Below are 13,072 nucleotides of genomic sequence, written 5' to 3'. Positions count from 1 at the left end.
GGTGCGCAGCAGGGCTGCTCACTGGGCCTCACTGGGTTCCTCTTCCTCCTCCTCAGTAACAGCAGAGCATGTGGCAGGAAAAAGACTTCACTGCTCTGATTTGTGGCCAAAGGAAAGGGGAATGTACCTTTCTCTTCTGGCTGGAACCACAATGGCATGGCTGGGACCACAGCTGCCATCTGTGTCCGTGGGAGGACCATGGAAATGGAAAGCAGACCCTGCAGAACTCCAGATGGGAGCTGGTCTCGGACGCTGCCACGGACCAGTCCTGCCTCTGCCAGACTACCTCCAACGGGCTCTCTGAACACAGGAGAAATAAACTTTAAGTCATCATTATTTTTAGAATATTTGTGATAATGGAGTTTATTCCACACTGATGTCCTCCCTTACCACTGCCTCCTGTCTTTCTTGTGTGCACAGAGTGATAGAGGGGCTTCAAAGGTAATTCTGACTGCATGGGATTCCCCCCACCATGGGCTGCCCTGAGCTCAGGGCCATGGTTAGAGGACTTCTTCCCAAGTGCCTGGAGGACTGATCCCACCAGGCTCCCTCCCTGACATGGCCCTAGTAAGTGGCCTCCTGGCAGGGACACTATCTATCACATCCGTGTTTCTGGCCCCAGTGCAGGATCGACTCCTGCCTATTTAACACTGAAACTGGTTTTCCTGAAGGAAGCAGAGAATATCTAAAGTAAGTGTTCTGCACCTCAGGAAGATCCAATGAGCCTACACAGGCCAAGTCTGTGCCCATCTTCCAAATCAGTGCTAAGAATCTCTCCCTCCCCAGAGCTCAGTGTTTTATATATGCTTATGGACATTTTTCTGGGAAGATGGTCCAGCACGGTCATCATTCTCAAATGAGAACTGTGACCTCAAAAGAGTTAAGTAATCACTGCAATGGAAGAACTGCTGTTTTTAGTTTTTGTTTTTTTAAAATCATTTTTAAAGCTTAAAACATATTTATTTGCTTTCCACGAAGGTATCTCCTAGACATTTTAAAAAAATATGAGCAACTTCTAGAATGCAATAACAACTTGCTCAACCCCCTCCTATCCTGGAAAGAAAAAAATTCTAACATTTAAATATACTTGTGAATATTTTTCCTACCTAAGCTCTTTTTCAAAAAAACAGGATTGCTAATTGAGAGAAATATTCTAGAAATATTTACAACACAAACAGAAGAAGCTATGCTCAGAGCTGGAGCCTTCTTTTATCATTTAGCTTGAAGGACAAACCCCTCCAGACATGGATATAACCGAAATACTGGCTGGCACTGGGCCCTCTATCAGATGCACTGGCTCGGTGCTGCTACGCCCAGTCTCTGGCTGAGGAGGTGAAGCCCAATCGCATGTGCTGCTCCCCAAGCAACAGTCATGCTACTGCCAGGTCAATAACCAATGAACCTCTTTTGTCTTATTTAAAAAACAGATATAATATGCATTTAATTTCATTCAATAAGTCAATTCCACTTAACTTACCATCTCTTAGAAAACTTAGGAAAAAGCAAACATAAGACATGAAAAATTACATTAAAGATGTGCGACATCCTGGAGAGTCACAAGTACATACATGTTAATTAGTTCTCATTTAAATGCACCGCAAGAAGAAAAATAAAATTACCGTAATTTATTGCTGTATCTATGCTTCTCCAGCAGAGCTAGAATAAGTAGCCACAAAGTGCCACCTTCTGGTTTAAAACTGTGCGACATCTCCTTTATTTCTTTTTAAATGCCATTTTATGGTGGGCGTATAAAGCAACAGCAGCAGTTACAAACTGTTGTCTGAGTAATTCTGAGAGCGCTAAACAGAGATCTGTGTACAGGCTGAATAAGATGGTCAGTTAGTAGCGCACACTGTGTAACTTCAACATCTTCGGTTGGGATTTTCGTGTAAACCTTTAGAGAGATGTGACTCAGAGACCAAAAGTAAAATAGTTTTTCCCTTCACGATTTAGTGAGGTGGTCTGCATTCTCAAAACCGATTTACAAAATACAAGAAATGTTGCGTGTGAGTACTAGGCATAAAATATTTCGTTTTCTTACAGAAGGAGCAGCAGGGGGACAGGGAGCCCAGTGGATACCCCGTCACCACCTTTCCCAAAGATGTATACCCCCAAGAATGGCAGTGGAAACCTGGCAGCAAGCCACTCTTACGATTCTTTTTGGTTGTTTTAAAATACAAGCACTCTCTGACATTTCCCTCCCCGGCCTGTGAGCCCCGCCCCGACTTGGCAGGATACAAGCCCACGTCCTCTTCCTTAGTTTTCCCCTTAGAATTATTTACAGGATGCCTACAGATACGGTACAAACTAGTATGAAATTAATGATAGTTTGCATTTCCAGACACGCTCCCGTGGTTAAATAAGCCCACCACGCCGACTCCGAAGACTGGTTCAAAGCTAGGGTGACTCGGAGGCACTTGCATCTGGAACTGCAGAGACAGGCTTCTCGCTGGCTGGGGTGGATTCGCAGACTCTGTCCTCAACAGTGGCGGGGGCCTTGGGAGTGGGGGGTGTCTCATCCACAGCGGGTGCGGAGGCAGCGTCTGCCCTTGCGGTGGTCGTGACAGGGTCGGAGGGTGGGCTGCCGCTGGGTGGGAGGGAGGACAGCAGCTCCCCTGAGCTTGCCGCGGAAGACATCTCTGGAACCAAAGGGAATGACGGGAGGAACTCGGATGGCATGGGGAGAGGTGCAATGCCAGATAAGTTTCGGGGAGGCAAGGAAGGAAGAGGTGGCAAACCTAGGACAAAAATGGCACAGATCACACATCCTCCCAGCACTAAAAAGGCAGCAGTCATCATCACATGACCGTATTTGCATTTCACCAGGGAACTGAAGCCCAGGAAGGGCAACACACATCACAACCCGTGCTTCTCCTCAGGTGGAGGCCAGGACAGAGTTAAACACCCCCTGCCAGACCAGCTGGCCAGGAGGAAAAGTTCCGGGCTTCTAGACTCCAAAACCTCCCTGTGACTCAGCCAGTTCAGAGAAGAAGAGATTTTCCTCACTGAGGACAGACAGAAGCCCACCCAGCAGGCAATGCCGCTACACGGGCGTTGGACAGGGCACTCCCATTCCTGCAGCAAGGGACAAGCGAGTCAGAGCGGCCCTCTGGACAGACAGCAGCAAGAGGAGACGGGCCAGCCCTCCCCTGAAGGCGAAGAAGAGAGCGGCTTGTCGGCTTGTCGTGTAGGCTCCCCTCCCCTGCATTAGCCCCACTGTAAGTACCCAGCCTCTTGCAAGCCCTGTGACTGGCTGGTAACCATTACACTTGGTGGGTTTATTGTGATGATTTCAAAATGCAGAATGAAGGAGTATTACTTCTTTAAGAAAGGCAAGGCAGAAGGTACATGTTCAGAGCAACCCCTGGGCTGGCGAAACCCTCAATGCGCTTAGATTAGAGTCTGTTAATTAGGGAAAAGGGACAGGGCATAAAAGAAAAAAACAAAGGGAGTGCTAAGATAGGTCAACGTTAGAGTTTACAGTCTTCCTTTGTTTTTTAAACCACTGTGCTGAAAAGCAAATGGGTTCATGAGGACAGATAATGAATACACCCAGAGGGGGGTGGTACAGCAGGCGCCGTTATGATCCAGACAGAAACATGACAACGTACACTCACTGACATCACCCATGGGCCTAACTACAGAAACTAGAAATTTATAATAGCCCTGACCTGTGGCCATCGCAAAGTTAAAGGTAACGTGGGTAATCATTAACTAGAAGAGCAGATAAAATCTGAGCGGAAGTGAACATCAGCTAGCTTAACTATTTGTAGCTAAAATCTCAACAGTTTTTATTATAAAAACATCTGTTAATAACAGAGAATATTTATCAAGTAACAATGCAGCCAGCTGAGCAAGGATGAGGGTTTCACAGCCCAAGTCCTGGGCCTGACTACTCAAAACAAGCACCGCTGGTGGCAGCCGCCCGCGCCAGGAGAATGGCGGCGAGTTCATTCACCTCCACTGGGGGGACTGTACCCCTTCCACCCAAGCAAGCCAGCTCCGACAGCGCCGCGACACTGTTCTCTATCTCTGCAGCCGGCCCTTACCGGGCTGTCGGGCTGCAAGGAGAGGAAATGGAGGGGAGGCGGCCAAGCAGAGGAGAATCACAAAAATATTCTTCTTCCTCTTCTTTTCTAAGCTTTCTAAGTAAAAAAGATTAATATTTATTTGAAGCAGCTGAAATTTGTAAACTGATCTGCCCATTCTGGAAAAAACTGCAATAGAGGATTTGCTTTCCTGGATAAAAGCTTTTTATTAGAGTCTAGGAAGGCAGGATGGGCAACATACCCGGGTTCACGAGTTCCGGCAAGCTGACGCCTGGCATGACGTGCGGTGTGGGGAGGTTGAGGTTGGGGAGGGCAGGCAGGTTAGGCAGTCCTGCTGGTAAAGGCATCAGACCTAGAGAGAAGGCCGAGAACAAAAGGTAAGCCACTTCCTCTGGGGAACACATTCCATCCTTGTGTTCTGAGACAAATACTACCCACGTCCAAGCGAGAACACCAGAAGTCCACTTACTGGGTGGCAGCTCTGTGTCCTCACATTAACAAGAAAAAGAGCAAAACAGCTCACTTCAGCGAACCATCTTTCTGTACCTACGTGACTAGATGGCTAAGTAGGTAAGGGTTAAAACCCATCCGAGTACTTCCAGACCTGAGAGCCAGAACGACGAAGGCCTGAGCGCTGCGGAGAAAGGGCTGACAGGGCTTAGCAAGTGCGGGAGTAAATGCAACTCAACTTCTCTTTGATGGCGGAGGTTTACAGTCCCTCCTCCAGCTTTTTCATTTTTTTTCCCTGAAATAACTTCAGACTTACAGTTGCAAAAGTAGTTTATATAAAGAAACCCCATATATACCTTTCACTCAAATTCCCCGCATTGTCAACATTTTACCACACTTCTTCACCAATGTGTGTGTGTACATGTTTGGTTAATGGCTTAGTACGTCTGTGTAATGGCAGCCTTAGTCTTACAATTAAAGGTTCTCACAATTCAAGTATATTCGATCCCTGAAATAATATTTGATTGTTATCTAATGGATAAAGACACGTGGTCTTTACTAGGAATAGTAAGAAAAATGAACAAAAGTCTAACGGAATGTTAGAGCTTCTGAAGACCTGGAACGCTCTCTTTCAGGGCACAACATCTAGTCACAGAAACAACTCCTAGAAAGCCCTAGTTCGGGAAGCCCTGAAGGACACACTTGTACACACTGCTTCTCCCTGCCTCAGCTGCATCTGAGGGGTAGCTGGCTGACGGTAAGGAGCCAGAGGTTCAGCAGCTAACAGCCGGTAACTGACAGCTGTTGCCATCTGCTCTCATTGATCACAAAGTTACAGCAAAGATACAAGGAGATGAACAGACATAAAAAGTCACCACAAAGGGGTAAGATTATTTTCATTGTTTTTTTTTAAGATGCACAATATTAGTCATGCTATTATTACTACACCCATCCCTCGTCTCCTGCTGCTTACCTGGTAATGTAGTAGCTGGGTTCATTGGTGGCACAGAAGTGAGGGACTGGTTTACTTGTGGTGGCAATAATGGTACTGTTGGGACACCTGAAACAAAACCACGACCTTTAAAACAATTTCTAACGAATTCAGTTGACAAAGAACGGACAGACTTTATTAGAACAGTCTTCTGCCCCCTCCTTCCTCACCACGGGAAGGCCTTAATTTCAGTCCTGGTTTCCGGCTGCTTCAGCGTCTGCCTTGGCTGGTCTACATACTCTGCCTGTGGCCTTTAACAAAGACTGTAGCAGAGTCTGGCCTAACGGGGTAGGAGGCTCTGCAAACCCACCCCAGTAAGTTTTCTGGACAAGAGTTTTACATCTGACCTAAGCAGAGCTAGATTAGAAAACTGTTTTAGAAGTTCAGAAATGCGATTCAAGGGGCGCCTGGGTGGCTTAGTCATTAAGTGTTGGCCTTCGGCTCAGGTCATGATCCCAGAGTTCTGGGACCGAGCCCCACATCAGGCTCCCCGCTCAGCGGGAAGCCTGGTTCTCCCTCTCCCTCCCCCTGCTTGTGTTCCCTCTCTCGCTGCCTCTTTGTCAAATAAATAAATAAAAATCTTAAAAAAAAAAGAAAGAAAGAAACGCAACTCAAGGATTCTAGTCAATGTCTATTAGGCTCCTGAACTACACACCACATAAACCTAGGGCTGCTGGGGGTTAAGGGGGCATGTGCCCTGTGAGTCCATGAATGCTGGTCTGTGAAAGGGGAGAGCGATGCAAATGGCCTGAAAGAGACAATACGTGGGCCTCCAGAGATGGAGAGAATGACCTGGCTTCCTGAATTTCCATTTCCTTTTGACAGGAAACGGACAGGTTCCTGACTCTCCTTTGAAGCCTTTTTACTGATGCTAGCTTGAGGAGGTTATGTTCTTCAAATGCAAGTAACTCAGGATACTACACAATAAAGGGTATCTATTAATGTCTACCACCTACTCATGCGAGAGGTTTTGCTGTCCAAATAATAGTAACGATGTATCTACATGGATTCCAGATTGTCTTTTAGAAAACTGCTTAAATATGGTAGCAGGGATGAGTTGTGCCTAAAAACAAGAAGCAACCCTTTTCAGATAGTTATTTATTTTTTTCATGTATTTACTTTTCTGCAGAAATTGGAGGCATGTAAAAGTAGGAGTCTTTGCTTTCATCAGATTCTCAAAGAAGTTGGGTAACTGTTACGTTCATTCAATCGAGGTTTTTGGGGACACCTACTATATGCTGGACGCTGTTCTAGGCATGGATGCACTCTACAGCATAAAGAAATTGCAAATCACTACCTGGAGGACATATTCTAATGAGGGGCAAGAAAAGGGAGACTGATACTGAACAAGTAAAATACACAGCCTGTAGAATGGTGTGAGTTCTCTGCAGAAAGATCAAGCAGCGGAGGGGACAGGAAACATAAAGGAGTGTATCAAAAAGGTCATACTGATTAATGTCATTTCAAAAGGATATATCCACTTTCTAAAATTTTATAATCCCCAAATTTTCAAATCCATATATAAATATTTTTTAAGATACTTTTAACGTTTCTACAGTTACTAACTGGGCCACTTTGCAGCAATTTATGAAAAACAAAGACAGGTAAGAAAAAAACAGTGGGTTCTCACATGTCATGTTGCTGCAATATTCAATTTTTAAATTGATTTTCTCAAAGTGAAAGTGTTGATTTCAGTCTCTTCTGAGCAACTGATTTACATTTCTGTCTTTCAATATTCAAGAAGCCATTTCTCTACAGTATAACAAGGCCAGGGATCTCAGTGCATGTGCTCATAAGACAAGTATAACTATAATGTAATGAGGGAAGATTTAAAATGTCAAAAAGAAACTGAGATTTGAAGAGAGATGTCAGCTATCTCAAAATCAGAAGAGCTCTGATATGGCACTGGAACACTTACTCTAAAATAGGAAAGAGTTATGTAGACACAGAACGGTCTGCTGCCGTGGGCGTTACACCAGCCCACCTGTACTAAGTCTATTCAGGAATAAACTAGAAGACCATCTGATGGAATCCAAGAAAAATATCACAATATAAAAAAGGATTCCAACACTACTCATATGAAACGGACTTTAAATTCCCTCCCAACTGTATCTATGACTTAATATTGATGACATTAGTATTTCATCTAGGAAACGTTCTAAACCTGGATTGTGGTGATGACTGCGCAACTCCATAAATTTACTAGAAATCATGGAGTTGTATACATTCAGTACTTAATTTTATGGTATGCAAATTATATTTCAAAAATACCAGGAAAAACACAGCAAAGAGCAAGGGGTAGAGAAGCAGGTCACCACAGTGCAAACTAGTGAGGCTGGGTGGGGGTGAGAGGGTTCATAATACCATGCCGTCTACTTTAGGCTATGTTTGAAATTTTTAATTCTAAAAAAACTAAAATTTTAAATTTGATCTAGAAAAACACACCTTTGGGAATGAAAATTAAGACTCTGAAAAGGGCTGGGATTTGAACCGAGGGGACCAAGTGCAAAAATCATACTGTTGACCTTAACTGCATCTTGGTGAATGCATCTATTTTAAATTCATTCCAGGACAAAGTGGAATGTGAACATAAATATTAAAAGGAGCTCAAGAATAAAAGGTATTAATGAAATAAAGCTAAACTATGTCAGTATTTTTCTTACACTTACTGAACATTTATTAATTATATACTCTTGGTATATTATGAAGGAACAAAACCAGAAAACACGTGGTTTTTAAAAAGGCAATGGAAAAATGAACTCTACCAACATACAAAGTTAAGATCTATATCATGTGACCCAGCAATCCCAGGCCTAAGAATATAATCAAGAAAAATGAAGACACAGTTTCATGCAAAACAATCTTGTTCGCAAATGTTTGTAGCAGCATTATTCATAAAAGCCAAAAAGTAGAAACCACCTAAATGTCCCACAACTGTTAATGGATAAATAAAATGGGTAAATAAAATGTCCATATGATGGAACATTACTTAGCCAAGAAAGGAAGTACTAGTATATGCTACCACATGAATGAACCTTGAAAACATTCTAAGTGAAAAAAGTCAGTCACAGACACCATGCATGTTGCATGGAATGTCTAGATTAGGCAAATCCACAGAAAAAGAAAGATTAGGAATGGTCTAGGCCTGAGGGGTTGGGGAAAAACAGTGAGTGACTGTAAGGCAAGGGTTTCTTTTGGGGTAATCCAGTGTTCTGAAACTGACCAACACCACGGCTGCACAACTATGCAAATACACGGAAAAAAATCCCACTGAATTATATATTTTAAATGGGTGACTTGTATGGTATGTGAATTATGTATCGATAAAGCTGTTGGAAAAAAACCAGAACAAAAAAGGACAGTACTCGTTAGAACAAGAAATAAGAAAAGGGAGGAAGACATGCACGTGTCCCCTGAGCAAGACCGAACCCCTAGGAAGAGAATGGTGTCCGGCTCACTTCTGTATCTGCAGTGTTTACTACCTAGGGGATACTGCAAACAGTTGTTGAGAAAATAGAGCAATTAAACAGAATTTAAAGGTGGAGTTCTGACTCTACAATATGTCCAAGCTGAATGAAGCCTAGACTCTAAAATACACCGAGAAGAGGTTTAAATGCAGAGCATATGAACAGTTTTCAAAGTACACTGGCATTAGTTTTTAAAATTCTATAGCTTGAGAAAGAGAAATCTGTATCATATAAAACAAAGTAGGTTGAAGAGAGTAGAGTTTTCTGCACACCTGTACTGAGAACATTACTGACAGCTGGTGCAGTTGAGCTAATAGAAAGTCCAGACAGACCCTGTTCAATTTCTGTAGCTCCTGGTGGTGACAAAGATGGGGGATTAACTGAGGACAGCTGGACCTGCCAAAAAGGAAAGAAAGAAAAAATTACTCAAGTTTACTTGAAAGAACATACAGCTATTGCCTCTCACTGGTCCTACAGATACCTTCTTTAAAAAAGTTTTTATTTAAATTCCAGTTAGTTAACATACAGTATGAAATTAGTTTCAGTTGTACAAAATAGTGATTTAACACTTGCATACATCACCCGTGCTCATCACAAGTGTCCTCCTTAAATCCCATCACCTATTTCACCCACCCCCCCCACCCACGTCCCCTCTGGTCACCATCTGTTTGTTCTCTATAGTTAAGGGTCCGTTTCTTGGATTGCCTCTTTCTCTCTCTCTTTTTGTTTGCTCCTTTGTTTTATTTTTTTAACAGATACCGTTTTTGATCATATTCGCTGTCAAAAGTTTTCATCTGGCACTTCTGCCTTCAGACACCCCTTCCTATTTCTGTTACATGTCAGGGACCACGCGCTGTAAACATTTCCCTATCCTGTTGCTTCCAGTCTCTTGCCACGTGGCATCTCCCCCATTACACACACTGTTCTAGGAGGAGACTCTACCTTTCCTCCTTTGTAGCTGTCCCCAAATCATTTTATTCCGCCTTTCCTCTTCTCTGAGTTCTTAGCCAGTTTTTAACTTTCATTGTTCATGGAAGAAATCAGCTCGAAGTCTTCATAATATGATAGAGTCCTTAGACATTTCTCAAGATGTCTAACCTTGTCAGTCCATCTTATCTCTACTCATCAGTGAGTGAAGGTGGCAGCCAGACCTCAACCTTCCGGGGTCGCGGAGGGATAAGTAAATCTACATGGATTCTATGGCTGGGTGGTTTCACCTCTGGAAACTCCAACTTCTGCTGGCTCCAGTGCCCTCTGGCCATTCCAACACAACTTGTATTCTGGCCCTTTTCCCTAGCTGCCATTTCACCCTCTGGTCTTCTCAGACTGCCGAGAGAGGCTTCTCTGGGGCAGAAACCACTGATGAGGAGCAGCCGACATGGCGTTAAGAATCTAAACATGTAATGACATGGGCTCTGGCCATCGGCCAATGGCAGCGGTGGACAGTGCGGAAACATTCCACTTCTCTAGCTCCTCTTCACTTTCTCTAGAATTGGGGATGGCCAAACTGTGTACCATAAAATGACAGTGGTGGCAGCCCTTCCAACTGTAACATTTTCTTTCTGAATGTTTGGTTTTTACTTATTCACGCAGACAAGAGTTAACTGTCCCGTGAGGCTTGCACAGAAAACCTGGTAAAGGCCTATAAGCCTGTGCAAACATCTTATTCCTTAAAAAGCCTCACTTTGATCCTGTAGCAGTTCCCACGTAGCATCTTGCTCTGCTTTCCCAGTGCAGTTTCTGGAAATAGTAAGCACCAGCTCTCATCATCACCTTGTCACCCACTGCTTACCCTCTGTCCCCTGTGACCGGAACCTGCACCCCGCCAGTCTCTGAAATGCTCTGGCCCAGCACACGTGCTTCTCACTCCCCCCACCGGCCTTCTCAGTACCTCACAGTCGACATGCCCTTCTTCTTGAAGCTCTGTCTTCCCTTTGGACTGCTTCTGTGCTCCCTTTGCTGGATCCCCTTTCTGCCCATCCATTTAAGTATTAGGAATGTTCAAGATTCCAGTCTCAGTCCTCTGACCCACTAAGGCCCAATCCTTGAAAATTTTTATCACTGTTGATTAGGTTAAATTACCTTCCCTTTGCTGATGATTCCCAAATCTGTATCTCTAGCCTTATCCTTGTTCCTGAAATCCAGGCCCATCGGCTACTCATCTGGATATCCTACAGGAACTTCAAATTCATCACGGTCAACACTCAACTCATCACCTGCCCTGTCTCCACGAGTGCTACCACCACACACACTGACACGTGATTTGTTTTACTGGAAACCGTATGATGTCATCGGTAGTAAAGTTATCTTACCTCTGTAAACCCATCTTTAAGAGGAGTAATAGGTGTACCAGTCATCTGTCCGGGAAGAGAAATTTTCTTCCCTTCTTCAAATGGACGTGTTGGTATTCGATGCAAATAACCATATCCAATGCCACATCCTAGGCTACGAAAATATTTTTTTCTTAAAGTTATTATCATCAATCACAGCTTGCATTTCTCTGAGGTTTTGAAATACAAAACCAATTTCCATTCTTTTAAATAATGTCATCCTATCAGAGGTCTCTTCTGACCACCCTTTATAAAACAGCGCCCGGACCTCCACCACAGACACTATCCTTTATTTTTCTTCAAGCATTTATCATCATCTACCACACTGCACATTTATTTATTTTCTGTCTCCCCCAATAAAATGTTAAGGTCCTTGAGGGCAGAGACCTCATTTTGTTTACTGCCATAATAGTTCCTGGCACTTGGCAGACACTTAATAATTATTAGCTGAACGAGTGACATATGGCCTTTCCACTGAAGAACTCCACGCACTTCTGTACGATGATGTCATTTACACAGCCCCAAGTTCTATTTCAGAACCTGACACAAATCAATCCAAGTTAATCCAGATTCCTTCTACTTCATCCTCCCACTGCCACCAGAGGCATCTTTTTAATAAGACATAATCACACTGCTTCTTTTCATAGTCTGCCGGCCTCCCAATATTTCTTTTTCCTTCTTCCCTTTGGAGAATTACTTCTCCACGTTGTGCACAGTGCTGGTGGGACTGTCCATCAAGAGGCCTTGTCCAAACCAAGGAATGGCTCATAACCCAAACCAGGCCAATCCACCTCTCTTGCCCATGGCTGCAAATCTTGGGAGTGACAGAAAAAAAACAGAAATGGCTTCATCCCTTCAGTAGAATACTAATAAAAACTGCTAATTTCCTTCCTCTCCAACTCCCTAATGGTGTTAAGTCCTGTCTTTCCCATGTCTGATTCTTTAGCTGTTTCTCTGATTATAGGAGCAACTCCACAGCAATAAATTCATGTTTGCTTATGACAGCAACAGTTGGTTTCTACTGCTTGGAACCAGCGACCGCCCCCACGGGTCCAGTGTTTCACAGTCGCACTGCCCAAGGTGTACCCAAATTTCGACCATGGTAAGGCCCTTCACAATGATTCCACCTTGGGTTTCCATCGTGATTGCTTTTATCTCCCAAACAACTTGATATTTTCTGAGAAGGCCACGCACAGTTATCTCTGTGCCTCTCTCCTGACAAGGCATCTATTATTTCTGTGGATACTACCACCACCAAAAGCTGGGAGAGCAAGCAGTGGCCAACTCCAGCTCTTTCTAATCCAAATCTGATTTTACAATGATGCTTCGTATTACAAAATTACTTATTCCTTGGCTTACTTTTCGTCCCTTGTACCATCAAATCTGCAATCCTCACTGAACTAGATCTCAGACTTAGGGGAAAAAAGTAAGATTAAATCATTTAAACTGATCAATGATAGCCTTTCAGAGGTAGGGGCATTTTAAAACAAGTTTCTTATTAGAATTAGTGATGTTCTTTGCAGCTGAACTTCACCATTAGCAGAATCTCTTCCTTGCACTTCGATTCTGTGTTTACCAAGTACTCTTGTGATACTAATCTGACCTGAGTATTCTTCTATCTGGAGAGGGGAAATGTTTCTATTATAAACTAAAAATTTGCAATTCTAATAAATACAGCAGCTTCTCTACAAATTTAGTTTATATGAGGCAGTCCTTCTGAAATGAGTCAATTCTGAATGCCCTGAGAAGATCATATTTCTGCGTGTTTACAAACCTGGACAATAA

The 13,072-nt window shown here is 43.5% G+C and overlaps 1 protein-coding gene across 1 annotated transcript in view; it reads right to left on the bottom strand.

The window, feature by feature from the left end:
* Positions 1-1,405: 1,405 nt before the first annotated feature.
* Positions 1,406-13,072, bottom strand: part of GORASP2 (golgi reassembly stacking protein 2) — a 35,536-nt gene continuing 23,869 nt past the window's right edge. The window contains exons 6-10 of the mRNA XM_026492581.4: positions 11,270-11,402; positions 9,230-9,353; positions 5,473-5,559; positions 4,291-4,401; positions 1,406-2,738 (exon numbers count right to left, since the gene is read on the bottom strand). Coding sequence (XP_026348366.2) covers positions 2,398-2,738; positions 4,291-4,401; positions 5,473-5,559; positions 9,230-9,353; positions 11,270-11,402 — 796 coding nt within the window. The 3' untranslated portion in view covers positions 1,406-2,397. The remainder of the gene's footprint in view (positions 2,739-4,290; positions 4,402-5,472; positions 5,560-9,229; positions 9,354-11,269; positions 11,403-13,072) is intronic.

Source organism: Ursus arctos, unplaced genomic scaffold, assembly GCF_023065955.2.
Source record: "Ursus arctos isolate Adak ecotype North America unplaced genomic scaffold, UrsArc2.0 scaffold_1, whole genome shotgun sequence".
NCBI lineage: Eukaryota > Metazoa > Chordata > Mammalia > Carnivora > Ursidae > Ursus > Ursus arctos.
Note: the sequence above shows the minus strand (reverse complement) of the source record. Positions and strands in the feature narration are given on the sequence as shown.